Source organism: Hemitrygon akajei, chromosome 7, assembly GCF_048418815.1.
Source record: "Hemitrygon akajei chromosome 7, sHemAka1.3, whole genome shotgun sequence".
NCBI lineage: Eukaryota > Metazoa > Chordata > Chondrichthyes > Myliobatiformes > Dasyatidae > Hemitrygon > Hemitrygon akajei.
In genome coordinates this window covers 11,933,701-11,958,382 of record NC_133130.1, presented here as the reverse complement: position 1 = coordinate 11,958,382, position 24,682 = coordinate 11,933,701, and the positions used below count along the sequence as shown (strand labels likewise).

General features: G+C 42.7%; 1 protein-coding gene across 1 annotated transcript in view; it reads left to right on the top strand.

Annotated features, from left to right (window-relative positions):
• LOC140730223 (butyrophilin-like protein 8) overlaps positions 1-24,682 on the top strand; it is a 39,289-nt gene that overhangs the window by 2,332 nt on the left and 12,275 nt on the right. Inside the window, exons 2-4 of the mRNA XM_073050388.1 lie at positions 17,583-17,659; positions 21,104-21,442; positions 24,202-24,486. Coding sequence (XP_072906489.1) covers positions 17,584-17,659; positions 21,104-21,442; positions 24,202-24,486 — 700 coding nt within the window. The 5' untranslated portion in view covers position 17,583. The remainder of the gene's footprint in view (positions 1-17,582; positions 17,660-21,103; positions 21,443-24,201; positions 24,487-24,682) is intronic.

Genomic DNA, 24,682 nt, shown 5'->3' with positions numbered 1-24,682 from the left:
GGGTATGGCAATCGCATGGAAAACATTTTAAGACAGATACTTGCTGATAAACTGCACTCTGCCGTTGGGCGCTACCTGTAATGCTGCTCAGTAGCAGGCAGCACCAAGTGCAGCTTTGGGATCAAGCAAGTTGTGATGGAGTAGACCGGCAGTGCTTCAAGTTCTTAATGTCTAGCACTGTCCTGTGATTGTAAAAAGGATATTTAAACTTACTGGAATTTAATGTTGGTAATTTGCTGAGTTTCACTTTAATGTGAAGTTCCCTGCACGCCAGATACCTTGCTAGAGTTCTCCAACCAGTTCACCATGCAAGAGCCTCTGGTCATGGTTGAGATTGGTTTCCAGTTCTTTAACAAACAGCACCTGAAAAGTAGTCTAGTTTTATGGGAGAGTCAGGAGAACAGACAAGAAGGGTCACGGGTGGCTGGATACTGATCTTCATCATTGAAATGTTCCCACAACCAATGGACTCACTTTTAAGGACTCATCATCTAATGTTCTCATTATTTATTTATTATTTCATTTTGTATTTGCAGTTTGTTATCTTCAGCACTCTGGTTGAATGCCCTAGTTGGATAGTCTTTCATTGATTCTGCAATGGTTAATAGACAATAGGTGCAGAAGTAGACCATTTGGCCCTTCGAGCCTGCACCACCATTCTGAGATCATGGCTGATCACTTATTATCAATACCCGGTTCCTGCCTTGGCCCCATATCCCTTGATTCCCCTATCCATAAGATACCTATCCAGCTCCTTCTTGAAAGCATCCAGAGAATTGGCCTCCACTGCCTTCTGATGCAGTTCATTCCAGACCCCCACAACTCTCTGGGAGAAGAAGTTTTTCCTTAACTCTGTCCTAAATGACCTACCCCTTATTCTCAAACCATGCCCTCTGGTACTGGACTCTCCTGGCATCTGGAACATATTTCCTGCCTCTATCTTGCCCAATCCCTTAATCTTATATGTTTCAATCAGATCCCCTCTCAATCTCCTTAATTCCAGCGTGTACAAGCCCAGTCTCTCTAACCTCTCTGCGTAAGACAGTCCGGACATCCCAGGAATTAACCTCGTGAATCTACGCTGCACTTCCTCTACAGCCAGGATGTCCTTCCTTAACCCTGGAGACCAAAACTGTACACAATACTCCAGGTGTGGTCTCACCAGGGCCCTGTACAAATGCAAAAGGATTTCCTTGCTCTTGTACTCAATTCCCTTTGTAATAAAGGCCAACATTCCATTAGCCTTCTTCACTGCCTGCTGCACTTGCTCATTCACCTTCAGTAACTGATGAACAAGGACTCCTAGATCTCTTTGTATTTCTCCCTTACCTAATTCTACACCGTTCAGATAATAATCTGCCTTCCTGTTCTTACTCCCAAAGTGGATAACCTCACATTTATTCACATTAAACGTCATCTGCCCACTCACTCAGCCTATCCAAGTCACCCTGAATTCTCCTAACATCCTCATCACATGTCACACTGCCACCCAGCTTAGTATCATCAGCAAACTTGCTGATGTTATTCTCAATGCCTTCATCTAAATCGTTGATGTAAATCGTAAACAGCTGTGGTCCCAATACCGAGCCATGTGGCACCCCACTAGTCACCACCTGCCATTCCGAGAAACACCCATTCACCGTTACCCTTTGCTTTCTATCTGTCAACCAGTTTTCTATCCATGTCAATGTCTTCCCCCCAATGCCCTGAGTTTTGATTTTACCCACCAATCTCCTATGTGGGACCTTATCAAATGCCTTCTGAAAATCGAGATACACTACATCCACTGGATCTCCCTTGTCTAACTTCCTGGTTACATCCTTGAAAAACTCCAATAGATTAGTCAAGCATGATTTGCCCTTGGTAAATCCATGCTGGCTCGGCCCAATCTTATCACTGCTATCTAGATATGCCACTATTTCATCTTTAATAATGGACTCTAGCATCTTCCCCACTACTGATGTTAGGCTGACAGGTTGATAGTTCTCTGTTTTCTCCCTCCCTCCTTTCTTAAAAAGTGGGATAACATTAGCCATTTTCCAATCCTCAGGAGCTGATCCTGAATCTAAGGAACATTGGAAAATGATTACCAATGCATCCGCAAATTCCAGGGCCACCTCCTATAGTACCCTAGGATGCAGACCATCTGGACCTGGGGATTTGTCAGCCTTCAGTCCCACCAGTCTACTCATCACCGTTTCCTTCCTAATGTCAATCTGTTTCATTTCCTCTGTTACCCTATGTCCTTGACCCATCCATACATCTGGGAGATTGCTTGTGTCTTCCTTAGTGAAGACAGATCTAAAGTACTTATTAATTTCTTCTGCCATTTCTCTGTTTCCCATAACAATTTCACCCAATTCATTCTTCAAGGGCCCAACATTGTTCTTAACTATCTCATTTCTCTTCACATACCTAAAAAAGCTTTTGCTATCCTTTATATTCCTGGCTAGCTTGCGTTCGTACCTCATTTTTTCTCCCCGTATTGCCTTTTTAGTTAAGTTCTGCTGTTCCTTAAAGATTTCCCAATCATCTGTCCTCCCACTCACCTTAGCTCTGTCATACTGGAAAAACTCTGTCAAAGTACTGGAGAATTTAACATCGGTAGCTGAGCGAAGGGTGCTGAGTAGGCTACGGTCAATTATGGATAACTCTGAACATCCTCTACATAGCACCATCCAGAGACAGAGAAGCAGTTTCAGCGACAGGTTACTATCGATGCAATGCTCCTCAGACAGGATGAAGAGGTCAATACTCCCCAATGCCATTAGGCTTTACAATTCTACCGCCAGGACTTAAGAACTTTTTAAAAGCTATTATTAATGCTTTTTGAGATAGTGATTTAGATGCATATCATATTTTTTACTGAGTTAAGTATTGTATGTAATTAGTTTTGCTACAACAAGTGTATGGGACATTGGAAAAAAGTTGAATTTCCCCATGGGGATGAATAAAGTATCTATCTATCTATCTATCTATCTACTTCCTTTTTTTAAAAAAAATGCAATGCAATCTCTGACTTCCTTTGTCAACCACTATGGCCCCTTTCCCCCCTTTGAATCCTTCTTTCTCCAGGGGATGAACTGATTTTGCACCTTGTGCATTATTCCCAAGAATACCTGCCATTGCTGTTCCACTGTCTTTTCTGGTAGGATATCCGTCCAGTTAACTTTGGCCAGCTCCTCCCTCATGGCTCCATAGTCTCCCCTGTTCAACTGCATCACTGACACCTCCGATCTGCCCTTATTCTTCTCAAATTGCAGATAAAAACTTATCATATTATGATCACTACCTCCTAATGGCTCCTTTACTTCAAGATCGCTTATCAAATCCTGTTCATTACACAAGACTAAATCCAGAATAGCCTTGTCCCTGGTCGGCTCTCGTACAAGTTGTTCCAAGAATGCATCCCGTAGGCACTCTACAAACTCCCTATCCTGGGGTCCAGCACCAACCTGATTCTCCCTGTTCACCTGCATGTTGAAATCCCCCATAACTACTGCGACATTACCTTTGCCACATGCCAATGTTAACTCCCTATTCAACTTGCACCCAATATCCATGCTACTGTTTGGTGGCCTGTAGACAACACCCATTAGGGTCTTTTTGCCCTTACTGTTCCTCAGTTCTATCCACACAGACTCCACTTCTCCTGATCCTATGTCCCCCCCTTGCAAAGGACTGAATCTCATTCCTCACCAACAGGGCCACCCCACCCCCTCTGCCCACATTTCTGTCCCTACGATAGCACGTATACCCTTGTACATTCATTTCCCAGGTCTGATCTCACTGCAGCCATGTCTCCGTTATCTGTTAATGTACAGATTTATTGAGTATACCCACAAGAAAATGAATCTCAGGGTTGTATATGGTATATGCTGTTTGATAATGAATTTTACTTTGAGCCTTGAGGGTTTGAGGAAATCTCCGGAAATAAAAAGAACAGATGGTTGTAGAGAAACATTTGGAGCAAATTTCAGGAAAAAAACAATGCTGGAGGAATTTAGCAGGTCAGGCAACATCTGTGGAGAGGAATGAACAGTTAACGTTTTGGGCTGAGACCCTCTGTCAGGACTGGAAAGGAAGGAAGAAGAAGCCGATTTTTAAAAAAAAAATGACAGTTGAAGGAGCACAAGTTGAGTAAGAGTCCATTATTCAGGGTATTTGGAGTCACATGAAATAGGTCAAAGTCCCTGATCTTTTGTTTTAAAACATCAGCTGTTTGTTCCTCTCTATAGATACTATGATACCATACTATAGATACTTTGTGTGTGTTCCGTTTAGATTTCCGGTATTTCTCATGTGTATCACTTAGAACAACTTGGATTCTCTCAGATGGTTTACCATTGTGCCCCAATGGAGTTACAATGGACATGTAATCATTGGACTGGGCTGCTAGGAGGTAATGAAAGGGCATGCTGTACTTTGGCCTGGACCAAGGAAATTAGATGGCTTGATCTGTGGAAGTTGGTAAAGTTTCTCTAGAATATTCTGGTGCAGTTCTAAACTGTCATTATAGAGAGCGTCTTCACAGCAGCCATAACTGTCTGCTTTGGTGCAGCATCATGCAAAAAAACTACAGCAAACTGTCAGATTAGTGGAAAACGTCATTGGCTGTAGTCTACCATCACTGCAGGCCGTGTATGTGTACAGAACAAAGAAATGGTCAGGAAAATCATTGCCGAGACTACCCAGCCTTTTTCAAAATCTCCCTTCTGGAAAGTGCTTCAGAGTTCTCAAAACAAAACTTTACAGATACTGCAAAGTTTTTATTCCCCCAAGCAGTTAATCTGATCGAATGTTCTAGTTACCCACCCCCTTTTCCTATTACCTCTGTCACTGCACTTTAAACCACTTTTTATGATGCTGTTTACAGTGTAAATACAAGCTGGTATTCAGTGACATCAGTTCCGGACTCCAGCGAAGGTTCCCGAGTTCGCTCCTGGCCACGCTTTCCATCCGTGCCGGGTTGAGTGTTGAGCTCGCAACTTGGCCTCGTAAGAAACGCAACTGTGCTGTGAGAGGGAAGTGGGGGATCACTCACAGAATCTTTCCTCCAAGACTACCACTTGAGAGAAAAAAAAGTGGTCACCGAGGCTCTGGCAGAGTATGGCACACAAAAGAAAATTTATGCACATTTTATTCCATATCTGTTCTTCTAACTTTATATTATTTTTTATAATTTTGAGAGTTGGTTTGTTCCGTGTTGTGCCAATACACCACAACATGTTCCTAATTAATAATGTACTGATATGATGAATGCAGTTCGAGGAGGTGGTGCAGGAGGAAGTGACCCACACTTCACATTCTAGGAACAGCTTCTTCCCCTCTGTCGTCAGATTTTTGAACAGTGCATCAAACCATGTGTACTACCTCACTTTTCTTTGCTCTCTCTTTGTACGACTTCATTCTTTTTAAAATATTATTGTAATTTATAGTCTATTATAATGTATTGCATTGTACTGCTACCTCAAAACAACAAATTTCACAATATATGCCGGTGATATTAAACTTGATTCTGGCTCGGACGTTGATCCTTGAAAAACTGGAAAATTGCAGAAGGGGAGGGAGAGCATCTAATTGTTTTCATGTATATGGGAGCTAATGATTTAAGAAAAGGAGACTTGCCTGCAAGAGAGGTTAGATAACTATCTTATCAGTAGTGATATAACACTGGAGGAATGCGGATTATATTTACAACAGGATGCAATCAGCAGTAGAGATGGCACTGGCGTAACACAGTCACGCTGTACTGGCAGCAAACAAAACTACTAGCTACTCTAATAATTGAACTTTTTCTGGGCTATAATCACTACAATCAGCAGCCTGTAATTTTCCATTGGGAGCTATGTCCCTGAGCTGTCCGTACAAAGTGGCATTTTATTTGCAGCGTTCTGGGGGAATTTGGTGAACTGGAGTCTAGGGATTTTATCTTTTGTAACTTCAAACCATTACAATAATTCAAGGGAGTCAATAATATGAGTGTAGTTGGGGTTTACTTGAAGCGAGCTGCACATGTATCAAGTGGTATCGTGATGATGTATTCAATGAACGTATTTTTACATAGGACCTGCAATAAATTATTGAAGTGAAGAGGAAAGCCGAATCAGCCAACATGCATACAAGATTGCTCAAATATTATCAAATATCAAACACGGGTGAGGGTGCAGATACAGCCTTGGCAGCCATTGCTAGAGCGTAATTGGGGCTTGGTCAAAGTGATGGTGCCTGGGTCTGAGAGCTAGGAGTGAAATGGTATTTAGCCAGATTGAAAAGGTTGGGGGTGTGGGATGGGCCAGTGATCCTCTCGCTATACAATGAGGTTTACTCAACTTTGCAGCTGTGGCCTGCAACCATAAACACTTAGCTGAGCACTGATTTGACTCTCTGGCTATGACCTGCAGCTGTCAGGCTCCTGGACTGATTGTATTGCTGAACTGGCTCCGTGACTATGGACTTTTGGTTCATGTTCTGAGTGTCATCAATCAATGGAAAGAATATGGCACAGCTGTAAATCTGCCTACAGCAGTCTGTCCTCATCAAACTTTTTCGCCATAAGACTGACCGCCATACATCGTGATCAAAAGCACACCATCCCGACCATGAAGCATGGTGGTGGCTGCATCATGCCAGGGGGATGCTTCACTGCAGCAGGCCCTGGAAGGCTTGTGAAGGTAGAGGGTAAAATGAAAGCAGCAAAATACATGGAAACCTGTTGCAGTTTGCAAGAAGATTTGTTTTCCAGCAAGACAATGACCCTAAGTGGTTGAGAGTGTGCTGACCTTTTGTATCACAACCTGGTACTCCGGCTGCAGTGCTGCCGACAAAAAAGCCTTGCAGAGGGTGGTTAGGGGAGCAGAGAAGGTTATTGGGGCCTGCCTCCCTTCTGTCCAAGACCTCTCAGAGTCGATGCCTCCAGAAGATGCGGTACATCATTAAAGACCCCTCACACCCTCTCCATAAACTGTTTGTTCTTCTGCCATCAGGCAAATGTTACAGAAGCATCAAAACAAAAAACAACAAGGCTACTAAACAGCTTCCTCCCACAGGCAGTCAGGCTGCTAAATAGCTGCTCTACCTGACTCTGCTTTGGAAACTTTTAACTTGCACTGGACACTTATAACTTGATTTTAACCGACATGTGGCTGTTGTGTTTTACTATTTATTGTTGTGTTTACTATTTATTGTTGCGTTCGTTATGTTATGATTGCACTTGCCCCGGGAAACGCTGTCTCATTCTGCGGTGGAGGTGACCTTTGCAGGGTTTAAGTTCCAACTAGAGAAGGACATGGTTTTTACAAGAACACAAATAGATGTAGGCATATTTGGAAAGATATATTGCAAAGGGAAATTGCCTCACAGAGTGAGCAAGGCTGTGTTTTTTTTTGCACGGAAAACTGCAATGTTTTGACATGTGCACCTTTTGGTAAAAGTAGATTGTTCAATGATTCACGTGCTTTGACTAAACTGTGGAGTAAATATGGGCCTAACCTCCCAGGAAAACTCAAAAAGGTCTAGACTTTTGCACCCAAAATAGTGGAGAGGTGATTCTGTGCTGTTGAATGTGTAATGTTTCAGGTGAAACGTTAAACCAGGGCCAAGCACACTCCTGTGGTTGCTGACTTCCACTGCCAGTCTACTGCCACAAAACTAATTTTATGTCATACGTGTACTTGCTGGAGTTAAGAATGGAGGTGGGGGGGGGGGGGATCTCAATGAAACTCATCGAATATTGAAAGGCTTAGATAGTGACTTGGAGATGTTTCCTGTAGTGAGGGAGTATAGGACAGAGGCCACAGAATAGACGGATGCCTCTTTAGAACAGTAAAGACAAGATTTCTTTCACCAGAGAGTAGTGAATTTGAGGAATTGATTGTCACAGTTGGCTGTGGGTGCCAAGTCACTTTGCTATTGAAAGTGTTGGATAGGCTCTTGATTGGCAAGAGTGTCAAAGGTTACATGGAGATGGCTGGAGAAGACAGTTGAGAAGGATAGTAAATCAGCCATGATGGGATGGACTCAATGGGCTAAATGGACTCATTCTGTTCCTATGTCTTGTGGCCTTACAAATTGTTTAATACACAATTGTATAGGTCAGCGGTATTTTTTCAAAAACAAACTCAATCCTTCAAATTCCTTTATGTTTCCAGAATGTAGCCACTGAATCCAATACATCATTTAACAACCTCAACAGTATGCAAGTTTTGCATGTCCCTCCAAGCCATGACTTGCACAAGCGAACCTTACTTATTTGCATCTTCAAAAGGTGATGCCTCAAAAAGGTGGCATCCATCATTAAGGACCCCCCATCACCCAGTCAATCTCTCTTCTCATTGCTACAATCAAGGAGAAGGCTCAGGAGCCTGAAGAGAGAGACTCAGCATTTCAAAAACCACTTCTTCTCCTCTGCTATCAGAGTTTTGAATGAGCAAAAGACCTGTGTACACCGCTGAAGCCCGTCAGTCAGGGTCGGTCATGGATATTGCATCTTAACTGTCTAGATATGCAAGCAAGCCATTATGGAGAGCAAACTGGTGGCCATGTAGCATGCTCCCAATCTTAACACAACTGATGAACCCAAAGGAATGGCAGAGACTGATACAGTTTGCAACCAGCAGGATCATAGAAGTTGCCAATCAGCATTGAACTCAACATAGTTCTGCCTTAGGGACTCAATATTCCAGATTTTTCCCTCTGGCGTTACTCCCAAAGCCTTTTTCTTGAGTGGGCATAATCATGAGGCAATGGAGGTTTGAGATCTGAGTTTTCCTTCTCCGAGATTAACTCCCAACCATGGATGACGAGCCCCATCTGCTTGAAGTGACTGGGTTTAAGGTGCCAGTAAGCTGCCAGTAATGTTCCTCCAGGCTTTGTAGCTGAGCCATATGTGAAGGCCATGAGTGGGACTTTGATTAAAAGAGGCCATTGGGAGCATTTAATAGGTAGTGGGAGCTTCTTCCCATTATCACCCCCAGCTATGAACTATAAAGCACCATATACACTACCTCACTTTTTTCTCTTTACATTTATTTAATATAATTTACATGTGTATGCTCATCTGTATTCGTGTCTGCGTACATGTGTGCATATGTGTCTATATATATTTATATATTAAATTGTAATTTAGTTTTATGTTTTTATTACTTATTGCTGTTCTGAAACAACAAATTTCATGACCTATGCCAGTGAGTCCCACCACTACCTGTAAGGAGTTTGTACATTCTCCCCTTGACAGTAGTGGTGCTTTGGTTTCCTCCCATGTTCCAGGGATGTACAGGTTGGTGGGTTAATCAGTTATTGTAAATTGTCCCATGAAAAGACTTAGATTAAATTGGGGGATTGCTGGCCATTATGACTCAAAAGGCCAGAAAGGCCTATTCTGTGCAGTGTCTCAATAAATAAAGCTGAATCAGATTTAGACTGCTAACTGCAAATCATTAACAGTCCAGTGCACTCCCCTCTGGTTCAAGAGCATTGCATTTACCCAATCTATGCCCCTCAGAATTTTGTATACCTCCATCGAATCTCCCCTCATTCTCCTAAACTCTAGCAATAAAGCCCCAACCTATTCTACCTTTCCCTACATGTCCTGCCAACATCCTTGTAAATTTTCTCTGTACTCTTTCAATCTAGTTTACATCTTTCCTGTAGGTAAATGTCCAAAACTGCACACTCTACTCCAAATTTGGTCTCACCAATGTCTTATACAACTTCAACCTCTCATCTTCTGTACTTGATTTGTGAAGGCCAATGTGCCAAAAGATTTCTTCATGATCCAGCTGCCACTTTCTATGAATAATGTACCTGTATTCCCAGATCCCTTTGTTCTACCACTCTCTCCCATGCCCTACTATTCAAGACCTACCCTAGTTGGTCCAACTGAAGTGCAAAACTTCACTCTTTTCTGCATTAAATTCCATCTGCCATTTTTCCAGCTGATCCAGATCCCATAGCAAGCAACGATAGCCTCTGTCGCTGTACACTACACCCCCCCCCCCCCCAATCTGGGGGTCATCTGCAAATTTGCTGATGCAGTTAACCACATTCTCATCCAGATTATTGATCTAGATGACAAACAACAATGGACCCAGCACCAGTCCCTGTAGCACTCCCCTAGTGACAAGTCTCCAGTCAGAAAGGCAAACATCCAGCACCCCTCTTTGGCTTCATCACAAAGCCAATGTGTAGTCCAACTTACCGCCTCATCTTGAATGCCAAGCAACTGAACCTTCCTGATGAACCTCTCATGCAGAACCTTGTCAAATGCCATGTAGACAACTTGCACTGCCTTGCCTTAAACACATTCCTGGAAACTTCCTTGAAAATCTCTGTAAGATCGGTTAGACATGACCTAACACACGCAATACTATGCTGACCATCCTTAATTAGTCCATGTCTATTCCAATACTTAAATATTCACTCCCATAGAATACCTTCCAATAACGTCCCTGCAAATGATGTCAGAGTGACTGGCCTATAATTTCCTGGTTTGCTTTTAGAGTCTTTCTTAACCGGTGGGGCACTTATCTTGTTAAGCAGCCTCCTGTCAAAGGCCTTCTGAAAATCCAAGTACACAATATCCACCAATTCTCCTTTGTCTATCCTGCTTGTTGTTTCCTCAAAGAATTCTAACAGATTTGTCAGGCAAGATGTTCCCTTGAGGAAACCATGCTGATTTTGGCTTATTTTATCTTGTGCCTCCAAGTACCCCAAGACCACATCCTATTATTGAGGAACTGCTTGAGAAACAAAGAACACGATGAAAAGAGTAGGTCACACGTGCAGTGTGAAGAGATTATCTTACAAATCTTTTCATACACTATCGACTGTCATCTGTATTTCTTCAAAAGCAAACACAATCCTTCAAATTCAAATACATTGTACTTCTCAGAAGGTAGCCTGTGAATTGAATGGATCACCTAACAACCCCAATAGCCTCCAATCTCCAGTATCAATCAAGCAAACTATATATATAACGACGGATTCTGCAGATGCTGGGGAGGCTGAATTTGGAGTGTTGTGTGCAGTTTTAGTCACCTATCGACAGGAAAGGTTGAAAGAGTAGAGAATATTTACAAGGATATTGCCGTGTCTGAAGAGCCTGAGTAATAAGTAAAGATTGAATAGGTCAGGACTTTCTTCCCTGGAATATAGAAGATTGGCAGGAGATTTGACAGAGGTATAATAAAAATGATGGGTATAGAGAGGGTAAAGGCAAGCAGGCTTTTTCCATTGAGGTCGGGTAGGACTACAACCAGAGGTCATGGGTTAAGGGTGAAATGTGAAAAGTTTAAGGGGAACATGAGGTGAAACTTCTTCATGCAGAAGGTGGTGAGAGTGTGGAACGAACTGCCAGCACAAGTGGTGCGTGCAAGCTCGATTTTAACGCTTAAACGAAGTTTGGTAGGTATATGGATGGTAGGGGTATGGAAAGCTATGTTCCCAATGCACATTGATGGGAGTAGTCCATGGACTAGCTGGGCCAAAGGGCCTATTTCTGAGCTGTACTTTTTTTTAATGATGATGACACGGGATTCTGCAGATGCCGGGGAAATCCAGAGTAACACATACAAAATGCTGAGGGAAGTCAATAGGTCAGGCAGCATCTATGGAAAGAAATAAACAGTCAATGTCTCAGGCGAAGACCTGTCAGCAGGACTGGAAAGAAAAGGGAAAGATAACAGAATATGAAGGTGGGGGTCAGGGGGTCAAGCTAGAAGGTAATGTGAAGTCAGGTGGGTGGGGAAGGGAGGATGAAGGAAGAAACTGGGAAGTCTTAGATGGAAAAGGCAAATAGCGAGAGAAGGAACCTGATAGCAGGATGGACCATGGGAGGAAGGGAAGGAGGGGGGACACCGGGGGAGGTGATAGGTAAGGGGTGGTAGAGTGGGGAATTGAAGAGGAAAGGCAGAGGGGGAAAATCTCTTGCAAGTTGGAGAAATCAATCTTCACACCATTAGATTGGAAGCAAACTATACTTACTTGCATCAAAATGAGTGCTGCAAGCGATTAACAGTCCACAGTAAACACCCTGTCAACTGGAATCTCTATATCTAGGGCGCCTGAGACTTCTGCACAGTACTGTAGTAATTTTATGCATTGCACTGAACTGCTGTTACAAAAAAATATAGTTCAAAGTACTTTTCAAGTATCAATACTCCACACAACTTTGAGATTCGCTTTCTTACAGCAGTCACAAAACAAAAATCCAGTAGAACCTGTTAAAAAAAAGACCCAACAGTCAATATGCCGAAAGAGACAAGAAAACAAATTGCAGAATCAGTATAAGTAAGCAAATAGAAAGACAAAGCTAGGCATTAACTTTTTGTTTATTGGACACTGTTTGCTCTTGAGCACTAAAAATCTTTTGGAAAGGGATTAGTTCAGTGCAGAGCTGAGTAAAAGTCGTGGAACAGCGAGCAGAACTGAACTGCAGCTCACCTCTGGTCCAAACACCCCGACCTTTTCAATCTGGCCTGGGGCTTAAATCGCTCAAACGTCAGTCATTCCTCGCCTCCCCGTCTGGGGCCTAAACTCTGAGCCATGATTCAGCCTGTACACAACCTTCCCAATTCAGCCAAGTACTTAAATTAATTAGACATTAGGACTTTTCTCGCTCTCGCAGATGCCACAGCACTGCTTCGACCCAGCCTCCACCTTTGTTTGCCTCGAACATGCCTTCCCAGCACCTCCGTTTTCCTCAATCATTTCTCACCCGTGCTTTCGCCGACCTTACCATTGTTAGCGGTGATTGTTATTAATGAAGTATTATTAGTAAGATATTTAGTAATTTTGCTTGTTTTGTTTTTTGATGCCAGTCAGTCATCACTGTATATCACCAGCACCATCTTAAATCACGACATGTGACAAACTTGATATGGGTCTCTATTGTGGATTGAAAGTGGGAAGACGGCAGGGAGCATCAGAGAGACATTCTGCATTGATCAATAAACCAATTGTTTGGAATCAAGTTACTTTGCCTGTTGTCTGAGCTGGGGGTGCCCTTGCACTCCTTCTCAGCCACCTGTCCCACACCCCTCCTGTGCCTAATTTCACTTCATGGACATCGGACCAATCTATGTATATAAGCTTTCTTAGGTATATGTAGATGTATTGTTTTTTTATTGTTACTTTATCTTGTGTTTTCTTTTGTACTGCATTGGATCTGGAGTAACAATTACTTCGCTATTTACACTTGTGTACAGGAAATGACATTAATCTATCAATAATCTTGAATCAAACCTTCCTCTGACTCAATGGCTACTTACAGTATCTCTCAGAGATCAAACGTTACAGGCTGCAAAGTTGATCTTCAGTTGGGGATAGGTTACCCAGTGAGATGGGTTGGATTTTAAGACGCAGTTTCTAATTCCTTTCCCGCGTGGAATGAGCAGGGCAACTCCTCAGGCATGCAGGTGGGTGTTGGATTACACCTCTGTCTTGAGTCCGAGCTGGCTGTCAGGCAGGACCATCTGCTCGAAGATTGTTTCTGATTGTAAGACATAGGAGTAGAATTAAGCCATTTGGCCCATTGAGTCTGCTCCTAATTCCATCATGGCTGTACTCACTAGGGTTTAGAACAATGAGTGGGGTATCTCATGAAAACCAATGAAATATTGATAGTTCTAGATGGGGTGGATGTGGAAAGGATGTTTCTTGTGTGAGAGTCTAGGACTAGAGGGGACAGCCTCAGAATACAGGGATGTCCATTTAGAACAGAGATGAGGAGAAATTCAGTGCCACAGGAAGCAAAGGAGGGCAAGTAATGGGGTATGTTTGAAGGGGGGAGGGGCTGATAGATTTTTAATTAGTCAGGCCATCAAAAGTTAAGGCGTGAAGTTAGGAGAACTGGGTTGAGAGGGTTGAGCCAAAGCCCATTTGTCTATCACGGCAGGTCCTTTGTGGAGAGTGTTTGCCAATGTGTCAGCTATGTTTGCACCTGACTTTATAGAGGACGGCTGCCTTGCACCATAAAACAGGAGTAGATTAACTCCCTCACAACCTCAGCCACACCATCGAGCAACTCCTACCCCATGTCAGACTGGCTGTGTCCCTCATCGCCCACTTCAACTTGAGTAGAAGCAAATTACCGTAGATTCCGGACTACAGAGCGCACCTGATTAAAAGCCGCTGGCTCTAATTTTAGAAAGAAAATCAATTTTGTACTTGTACAGGCCGCACCGGATTTTCGGCCGCAGGTGTCCCACGTTGTAATATGAGATATTTACACAGAAAGATATTACACGTGAGGATTTTTTAACTTTTAATTAAATCCATATGGTAACATAAACAAATACATATTGCAAATGCTTTTTTTTCGAACCGTGCCTGTAACGCGGCTACTTTTAAATATACGTTGCGTATACTTTTTTACTGAACAACATTCCAATATCTCCTAACGACTGGTAAAAAATATATATACTGCAGTCTACCAGGAAAAGTTATTGATCGCCTTTAACTTAAAAGCAGCGTTTTCGCTCCGCCGCTCGCCCCCCCGCCTTCCCGTTTATCGCAAACCGGTATTTTTCCCACAAGACGCGGCGAAACCGGGTGTGACGTCATAGCATCCCAGGATGTAGTACAGAAAACAAATATAGTTAAAACAGTTCTAACTTTAACTAACAAATGAATTACTAAGCGAAAATATTATAAACTAAATAACTGCCATAAAGGCAGCACAATGCTTTTCTTCGAGTGTTTTCCATGTTGATGAGGGTGAGTACAAATGACTGATTTACAATAATTTAATTGTGAAAGTGCGCTTGATTTATCGTACAATTTCATTGGACCTCTGTGAACTACTCATCAATTTTATTGATCTACTGTTACGAGGCAAAATGTTTTTGGCGGCATGAAAAAAAACCATGCATTAGCCGCACCGTATTAAAGGCCGCAGAGTTCAATGCTGTTCAAAATGTGGGAAAAAAGTAGCGGCTTAAAATCCGGAATCTACGGTAATCTCAGAGCAGGCACCAAGGACAAACATTAGGTAATTGGTCTGATTGTTCTGTTATGTGTGTGGGAATCTGATGCCTAATCTAGTCTCATTTTAGTAAAACCGCAGTGTATTCTTTATTTAGTTTTCATGCCATTTGGTTTGTTGGTATCTGATTTATGGGGTGAACGGAAATAGCTTGTTGTATAAGCAGTGTGTGAATTTCGCTAACAGAATCAGAGTGTTGCCCTGGATCAGTATATTTGTTGGTCTAATTCCCAGGCTTCTGTTCCGGTCACATTGAGTTTGCCAGGAAGCTCGAGCTGAGACTGCCTACCGTGAAAGGAGGCATCGAACGTTTGAGTTTTCATTGCAACATGTTTCATTTGTTCTGCTTGATTGTCAAGGAGGGCCTAACCTTGAAATTGGAGCACATCTTGGACGGTAATGCTTAAAGGACCTCATGCAAAGACGGAAGTTGTTGTTCCAACTGGACATCAGAATGGGGAAGAAATGTGATCTGAGTGAGTTTGACTGTGGAATGATTGTTAGTCTGGAACACACTCCCCAACTAAAAAGACACTGGGAGTCAAGTTTGAATATTGCAAAACTGTGATCAGATTTTTGATGAGGCCATTACGAACACAAATCCATACAAACAAAGAGGTAATGATCTCATTTGATGAAGAGACTAATCCATGGAACAAAGCGCCTTTGAACAGTCTGGTTTCTATTTTCTTCGCAGCTATTTACAGTATTGTTAGTATCACTCTATTTCAAGTTGTTTACTCGTTTTCTGATAGCAATAGAATATACGCTGACTGGCCACTTTATTAGGTACACTTGTACACCTTGTTAATGCAAATATCTAATTGACCAATCATGTTATCAACTCACTGCATAAAAGCATGCAGACATGGTCAAGTGGTTCAATTGTTGTTCAGACCAAGCATCAAAATGGGGAAGAAATATGACCTAAGTACCTTTGACCATGGAATGTCTGTTGGTCCCTGATGGGATAGTTTGAGTATCTCAGAAACTGCTGACCTCCTGGGATTTTCAAGTCAAGTCAAGTCACTTTTATTGTCATTTCGACCATAACTCTGCTGGTACAGGACATAGTAAAAATGAGAGCGTTTTTCAGGACCACGGTGTTACATGAGACAGTACAAAAGCTAGACTGAACTACACAAAAAAAAACAACACAGAGAAAGCTATACTAGACTACAGGCCGACACAGGACTGCGTAAAGTGCACAAAAACAGTGCAGGCATTACAATAAATAATAAACAGGACAATAGGGCAAGGTGTCAGTCTAGGCTTCGGGTATTGAGGAGTCTGATAGCTTGGGGGAAGAAACTGTTATACAGTCTGGTCGTAAGAGCCTGAATGCTTCGGAGCCTTTTCCCAGACGGCAGGAGGGAGAAGAGATTGTATGAGGGGTGCATGGGGTCCTTCATAATGCTGTTTGCTTTGTGGATGCAGCGTGCAGTGTAAATGTCCGTGATGGCAGGAAGAGAGACCCCGATGATCTTCTCAGCTGACCTCACTATCCGCTGCAGAGTCTTGCGATCCGAGATGGTGCAATTTCCGAACCAGGCAGTGATGCAACTGCTCAGGATGCTCTCAGTACAACCCCTGTAGAATGTGATGAGGATGGGGGGTGGGAGATGGACTTTCCTCAGCCTTAGCAGAAAGTGGAGACACTGCTGGGCTTTCTCTGCTATGGAGCACGGGTCACTGGAGTCTATAGAGAGCAGCCGTTCTGAGTGATAAAGCCTTGTCACTCACAGAACTGAGAGAGGCCGGAGGAGAATGGCCAGACGTTCTGACTAATACTGACTTAGACAAAAATCAGTGCCTGGTGCACTGGGAATCTGTGTACCAGCTCGCAAACTGTGAAGCATTCTTCATGCTGTAGTGTGCCCACAAAGGCAAGACAAAGTGTCAGTATGTGTGTGTACTCTCTGTCTCTTCCCCAACCTCTCATTCCTTCACTTTTACTGTCCCCTCACCCCTTTGCTCACCCTTGCCCCCTCTTCCCCACAGCCCCCTACACCACACCCATCGGACAAAAGGCATAGTGTCAAAGTAGATGGAAGACCCTTTAGAACAGAGATGAAGAGGATTGTCCTTGGAAAGAGAGTGGTGAATTTGTGGAATTCATTGACAAAATCCTGCGGAGACCAAGTAATAGGGTATATTTCAAGTGGAGGTTGGTAAATAAGTGTTGTTAGGAAGGGTGCTGAAGGTTGTGGGGAGAATGCAGGGGAATGGGGTTGAGCATGATAATAAATCACCCAGGAGAGATGGTGGACTAGACTCAATGGCCCAAATGGACCAATTCTGTTCCTGTCTCTTGTGATCGGTGGTCTTAATTAAGTGGTTAATTAAATGGGGAAAGACTATTTGAACAACTCACACAATGCTGGAGGAACTCAGCAGGCCAGGCAGCCTTCCAGTCCTGCTGAAACGTTGACTGTACTCTTTTATTTTTCCTAGATGCTGCCTGGCCTGCTGAGTTTTTCTAACATTTTGTGTTTTACTTGGATTTCCAAGGAATATTTGAATACAGGTTAGAACATAGATCATGCTAACTTTGAGCTCAGGTTTTCTGTTCCGCTAATTGTTCTTTTTTTTTCCGCAGAATGTCTCCTCTCTCCATTTCACTTGTTGGCTTTGTCATGTTACTGACCACAGTGCAGGTCGTTTCTGGTGATAAAGGTGCGTAACTGTGTCCACGTCTATGCATCTATCAACACCTTCACACCATTATTACAGCCCTTCATCCCACCATATTGCAGCAATCTCTAAAATCACCCTAACCTTCTCCCCTACATAACCATCCATCCATGTGCTTAAGAGTCTCTTCAATGCCTCTAATGTATCTGCCTCTACTACCACTCCTGGTGGGCTGTCCCACACCCGCACCACTCTACGTAATGAACTTACCACTCACATTCCCCCATACTTTCCTCCAGTCACCTTAAAATTATGTCCCCTTGTATTAACTATTTCCACCCTAGGAAAAAAGTCTCTGTCTACTTAATCTAAGACTCTTATCATCTTGTGCTCTTCTATCAAGTTATCTCTCATTCTCCTTTGCTCCAAAAAGAAGAACTCTCACTTGTTTAACCTATCTTTACAAGACATTCTCTCTCATCCAGGCAGTATCCTGTTAAATCTCCACTGGACCCTCACTGAAGCTTCCACATCTTTCCTATAATGAGGTAACCAGAACCAAACGTAATATTCCAAGTGTGCTCTAACAGGAGTTTCATTGAGCTGCAACATTACCTCATCACTCTTGAACTCAGTCCCTCGAAGAATGGTGTACACACCATACACCTTTTGAACTATATCAAATTGTATGTAACTTCGAGGGATCAATGGATGTGGACTCCAGGACCCCTCTGTTCCTTCAAACTGCCAAGAATCCTGCCAACAGTCCTATATCACAAACACAAGAAAATCTGCAGATGCTGGAAATCCAAACAACACACACAAAATGCTGGAGGAACTCAGCAGGCCAGGCAGCATCTATGGAAAAGAGTACAGTCGACGTTTCAGGCCGAAACTCTTTGGCAGCAGTGATGGTTTTACCTTGTTCCTTGGCAGAATTAACCCTGTATTCTGTCTTCAAATTTGGCCATCCAAAATGAATGACTTCACACTTTTCCAGTCTGAATTCCAGTATCGCCTCTCCCTGGTGCATTGTCATATTGACTCAATCATCTTGAACATTACCCCAGCTACGAATTCTATCTCTTATAGATGAAAGAATAGCTTTATTTGTCACATGTACATCAAAACATACAGTGAAATGTATCATTTGCTTCAATGACCAGTGGTCCATGGGCCACCATGTCGCCAGGCCACCAGCGGCAACCCAACATGCCCACAACTCCCTAACCCTAACCTGCCATCTTTGGCATGTGGGAGGAAACTGGAGCACTCAGAAGAAACCTACAAAGACAAGAAGAACGTACAAACTCCTCACAGACAGCAGTGAGAATTGAGCATGGGTCGCCAACCCTGAAAAACTTTTGCTAACAGTCATGCTTCTGAAGTTTGTTTTAAAGCTTAAACCACAACGTAAACGAGTCTATTCCTCAACTTACTTTTGGTTCCTGTGCGAATCATTTTGATTCTTTTCTGCCTGCCCTGGATTCCTCACCTGATGGATATGGTTTTTCTTGACTGTTTAATGATCTCCTTCCATCTCCTCTGTTCTAAGGAAAATAAGTATCATCAGGAGTTTTGTGACTTTTATCTAAGCAAGGATGTGCTGGCATTGGAAGTGATCCAGAGGAGATTAAGAGAATAATCCCTGAAATAAAAGGGTCAACATGATAACTTTGGGCTAGAGAAGAATGAGGGTCACTGATGGTGTTAAAGGTTACAGAGATGGAATGATAGAGCAGACTAGATGGACCAAATGGCATAATTCTGCTCCTTATGGTCTTATCCCAGCTTTTCCCATCCATCCACAGAACTGAAGTTCCTCCTCTGTGGAATTATTTGGGTAAATCTCTTTTGAATGCCCTGAAGTCTTCATACCTTGAAGTGTGTAACACAGTTCTCCAGTTGTGGATGAACCTGTGCTTTTTTTCTCAGGATTCATCATGATCTCCTTGCTCTTTGACTCAATGTCTCTTCTTTATTAAAGCCCAAGGTCTTAAACACTTTCTCAACCTTGTGTGCCATTTCACAAGCAATAATCATGTACCCTAGATCATCTTTGTTCTGGCATCTCTCTGAGAATTAGGCCCTGCGGTTTATATTGCCTTTCTTCATCTTGCTAAAACAGAATTTCACCTGTCTGCTCCACCTGTCTGAACAAGTCTCCTCCACGTCCAGGGATGTAAAGAATCCATTCATATCCTCATATTTAGCTAGATTTCTCATTTTACAACCTGTAATCCCACGTGGTTAGATGTAAGGCGCCACAGCCGCCTAGCGGTTAGCATGACTCTTTTTACAGCTCAGAGCATCAGAGTAGGAAGTTCAATTTCAGCGATCTCTGTAGGAAGTCTCTGTATACTCTACCCATGGAATGCACAGGTTTTCTCCAGTGCTCCTGTTTCCTCTCAACCGGGCAAGTTAATTGGTCCTGGAATCATTTTTGTGAATCTCCTTTGAACCTTCTCTAGTGTAACGCACATCCTTCCTAAGATAAGTGATCCAAAACTACTCACAATACTCCAGGTGAGGTCCCACCTATGCTTTATAAAGTCTCAACGTTGTAAGCAACACACACAAAATGCTGGAGGAGCTCAACAAGCCAGGCAGCATCTATGGAAAAGAGTATAATTGACATTTCGGGCCAAGATTCATCATCAGGACAGCATTACATCCTTGCTTTTATATTCTAGGCCTCATGAAATGAATGCCAACATTACATTTGCCTTTCTCACCACCGACTCAACCTGCAAATTAATCTTCAGGGAATCTTGAATAAGGACTCCCAATTCCCTTTGTGCCTCAGATTTTTGTTGTAATAACATAAATCCCCTATTTGTTTCTCCAACCACCTTAAAACTATGTTCCCTTATGAAATGTTTTTAATATTTCAGCCTTTTCCTTGTACCCTATATAAATCCTCCAGTGTTCATTTATGAGACGACTCATATTTTCACAATGTCTGGTTTCGCCGAGTGCAATATCACTGATAGAATTTGTACTGATCTTAATCCTGCTGCCACCCCACCATTGAGCACATCTACAAGAGGGGCTGCCACAAGGAAGCTGCATCCATTATCAAGGACCCCCACCAGGCCATGCTCTCTTCTCACCACACCACCAGGTTCAGGAACAGTTATTACCCTTCAACCATCAGGCTCCTGACCTGGCGTGAATTTCACTCACCTCAACATTGAACTGATTCTGCAACCGATGGACTCACTTTAAAGGATTCTCACTATATATTTATTTATTTTTGATGGGTTTTTTTTTTACACATTGGTCGTTTGTCAGTCTTTGTAGTTTTTTTAAAAAATTGATTCTATTGTGTTTCTTTGTATTTACTGTGAATTCCTGCAAGAAATTGAATCTCAGGGTAATACATGGTGACATATAGGTACTTTAATAATAATACTACTTTGAACACCTAGGTATTGGTTAGGATTTGGGAATGCATACATTGACCTTCTGTCTCACTTGTTGCAGGTCAGGTGGGGGTGAAATGTATGAAGTACCATATAGTTAAGAAGGTCAGAGAAGATCTTGTCGTCCAGTGCCATTACTCTTCACCAGATGATGCCAACTCCACCACCTTCAGTTGGACAAAGATGGATACAATGAAAATAATCTACAATTATTCAGTTACTCAAATAGAGCAAGATCCCAGCTATCAAGGTCGAGCGGAGGTGTTTGCCCTTGAGATCCCTGAAGGGAACGTGTCCCTGAGACTGATGAATGTGTCTCTATTGGACTCTGGAGTCTACAAACTTCATGTCTTTAGTCGATCCCATAGCAACGAAGCAGAGATTGTGTTGAGTGTAAGAGGTAGGAGCTGCAGATTTCTTCTACCATTTATGTCCTATAAGTTGTTATGAGCCATCATATTGCACAGTAGTACAATAACCAGAACCTGAGAACTTTAGCTAGCCTTCAGTCAATTCATTCTGACATGTACTATAGCTTTGAGTCATTATGGTAGTGAACATTGAGAGGATGTTTCCTTTAATGGGGTGGAAGTCTAAAACCAGAGGACGCATCCTCAGGGTAAATGTTCATCCCTTCAGAACAGAAAAGAGGAGGAATTTCTTTAGCCAAAGGCTGGCATATCTGTGGAATTCATTGTCCTTGATGGTGGTGGAGGTCAAGCCATTGGGTATATTTAAAGAGATTGATAGGTTCTTGATTAGTCAGGGCATCAAAAGTTCCAGGGAGAAGGCTGGAGAATGGGGTTGAGAGAGGTAATAACACAACCATGATGGAATGGCAGAAGAGAATTGATGGGCCGAACAGTCTAATTCTACTTGTATGTCTTATGGTATTTAAATGGGAATAAAAGGGCAGAAGGAGGCAAAGTGCTGGGAATGTTTCCTCAAATAGGCACTTTTACTCAGTAACCTCTCATGCTGAAACTCCCAAGTTCTATAATTCAAGGTTTCAAACTTCCAGAATGAAATTTATATGCATTGCATGACTAATTGTTGTAGTTTAGCCAGCAAAGGCTTGTTAGTATGTGTTGGGTATGCTCGCTAAGTTACAAAACAGTGCAGAACAGCGCGAGTCATCTAGACATGAATTCATATTGGCTGCGGATTTGAAACAGTTAATTAAATAATCCAGACTGCTTTCTTAAAAAATATTTTATAAACTCAAGTGATTCTGCAGATTAAAGATTACAGGCTGTTTGTTGTCATTCATCAGTAGGGAGGTATAAAGGAGGACAAATGATTGTTATACCAGATCTAACACAGCAAATAGATAAAAATGCAGTAAGCATAAAGAATTTCTTTAAAAAACTTATTTTATCCACAAAGGTGCAGTGTTGCTGTACAAAAGGTGACTTGACATGAAATAATAAAATAGTGATGTTGTAGTTTGGGGGAGGGGGAGTGGATGTCTGAAATCCAAAGTAACACGCAAAATGTTGGAGAATCATCAGCCAGTCAGGCAGCATCCACAGAGAGGAATAAACAGTCAATGTTTCAGGCCAAGACTTCTTCAGGACTGAAAAGGAAGAGGGAAGGAGCCAGAATAGGGAGTTTGTTGAAGGAGTACGAGGTAGCAGGTGATAGGTGAGACCAGGTGAGGGGGAAAATCTTGTGTCCGTTATATTAGTCATCACATTCGTGTCCTTCAGAAAATGAGGCTTTGGGACTCTGTGTGACTCCAGTCTCCCTCGAGTGTCAGTGGCTCTTAACTTCTCTCTGATATGGCCTCGCTGTACCATCAAATTGTTGTTCCACCTTCTTGAGGGCAATAAAGTTGAAAACTGAATGCTTGGAAAGGTTGTGGACATTTATAGATCATTTTTAGACTATTGTGTTTGGTTCTGGTTGGGTCATTATAGCAAGGATGTGGAAGCTTTAGAGAGGGTGCAGGGAAGGTTTACCAGGATGCTGCCTGGAATAGGGAGCATTTCTTGTGTCAAAGTTGAGCAACCTAGGGCATTTTCTTTGAACCAAAAAGAAGATGAGAGGGGACTTGATTTTGACTTTAAATTCTTGATTAGTAATGGTGTCAAAGGTTATGAAGAGAAGGCAAGTGAATCAGAATCAGAATCAGACTTTAATCGCCAAGTACCTATGCACATACAAGGAATTTACTTCCGGCAGATGTTGTCTCTCTGCTCATAACAATAATAATGATAATGGGGTGAAGGGGGCAGTAAGTCAGCCATGATGGAATGGTAGAATAGTCTTGATCGGCTGAATGGCCTGATTCTTACTCCTGTGCCTTATGGGCTTATGACTTGAGAGGCAGAGGTCAAGTGGATAGCAAGAGATCTTTCTCAGGGCGGAAATGGCTAATGCAAGGGAGCTTATTTTTAAGGTGGTTGGAGAAAAGTATAAGGGGATGTCGGAGGTATGGAGGGTGGTGGATGTGTGGAATGACTTGTCACGGGTGGTGGTAGAGGCAGATATGTTAGGGACTTTTAAGAGACTCACAGATAGGCACATATTTTAAGGAAAAATGGGGGGGCTATGTGAGAGGGCTGGGTTGGATTGATCTTCAAGTAGGTTAATAGGTTGACAGGACATTGTGGGCCGAAAGTTCTGTGTTCTATGTTGTCTCCATCCTTGAGGGTTCAGGATACATGCCATAGCAACATTATCACTGGTGGGATCGCTCTGTTGCCAGAGAGGGGAGACCTTTTGATGTTTCAGGGATCGCTTTGCTGCCAGAGAGGAGAGACTGTCTTTTGATCTTTGGGGAATTGCTTGCTGCTGGCGAGGCAAAGGCCTGCCACTGTGCCCATAGTGTTGCCCAGGTTTTCTGCATTTTGGATGTCGACTTGGACTGTAGATTTTTTTTTCCAGTCTTATAGTTTTTTATATTCTGTGTTTTTCACCTGATCATTCTCTTTTTTTGTGTGGGGAGGGGGATTTGGGGGTTGATGATCACGCTGCCATTCTTTCTTGGTTTTGTGGCTATCTGGAGAAGAAGAATTTCAGAGTTGTGTACTTTGATAGTAAATTAGGCTTTGAATGCCCTCAAGAAATTGAATCGTAGGGTAGTATATAGTAACATGTATGTTCTTTGAAAATAAATTTACTTTGAACTTTGAGATATGTCCTCTTCTATTCCAGCCATTGGCGAACAGCCAGTCATCCACGCTCATGTCACCAACCAGGGCCTTTCTGTTCTGGTCTGCGAGTCGTCTGGGTGGTTCCCAGAGCCAACGGTAACCTGGGAGAACGGGCTGGGGAAACAGCTGACCATGTACGCCCATACGGAGAACCTGAACAGCACGGATGGCAGCATCCACACACGGAGCATACTCAGCCTGGGTTACAGACCTATCAACAATTATACCTGCGCCATGAGGGACAGGCACCTGAATGAGACGGTGTCCTTTGTATTCATCGTTCTCTGTGAGTATGGCGGCGTGAAATGGCATAGCCGAGAGGTGTCCGCTCTCTTTGCTCTGCCTATTTCAGCCAGTTATATGAAGGCTGCTTCAATAACCACGCATGAAAGTCGAGCGTTGCATTAACCGCTCAAGGTACACAACTGGGAGCATGAGCTTATGCATTCTAAACTCAAGATTCTACAGATGCTGGAAATCCA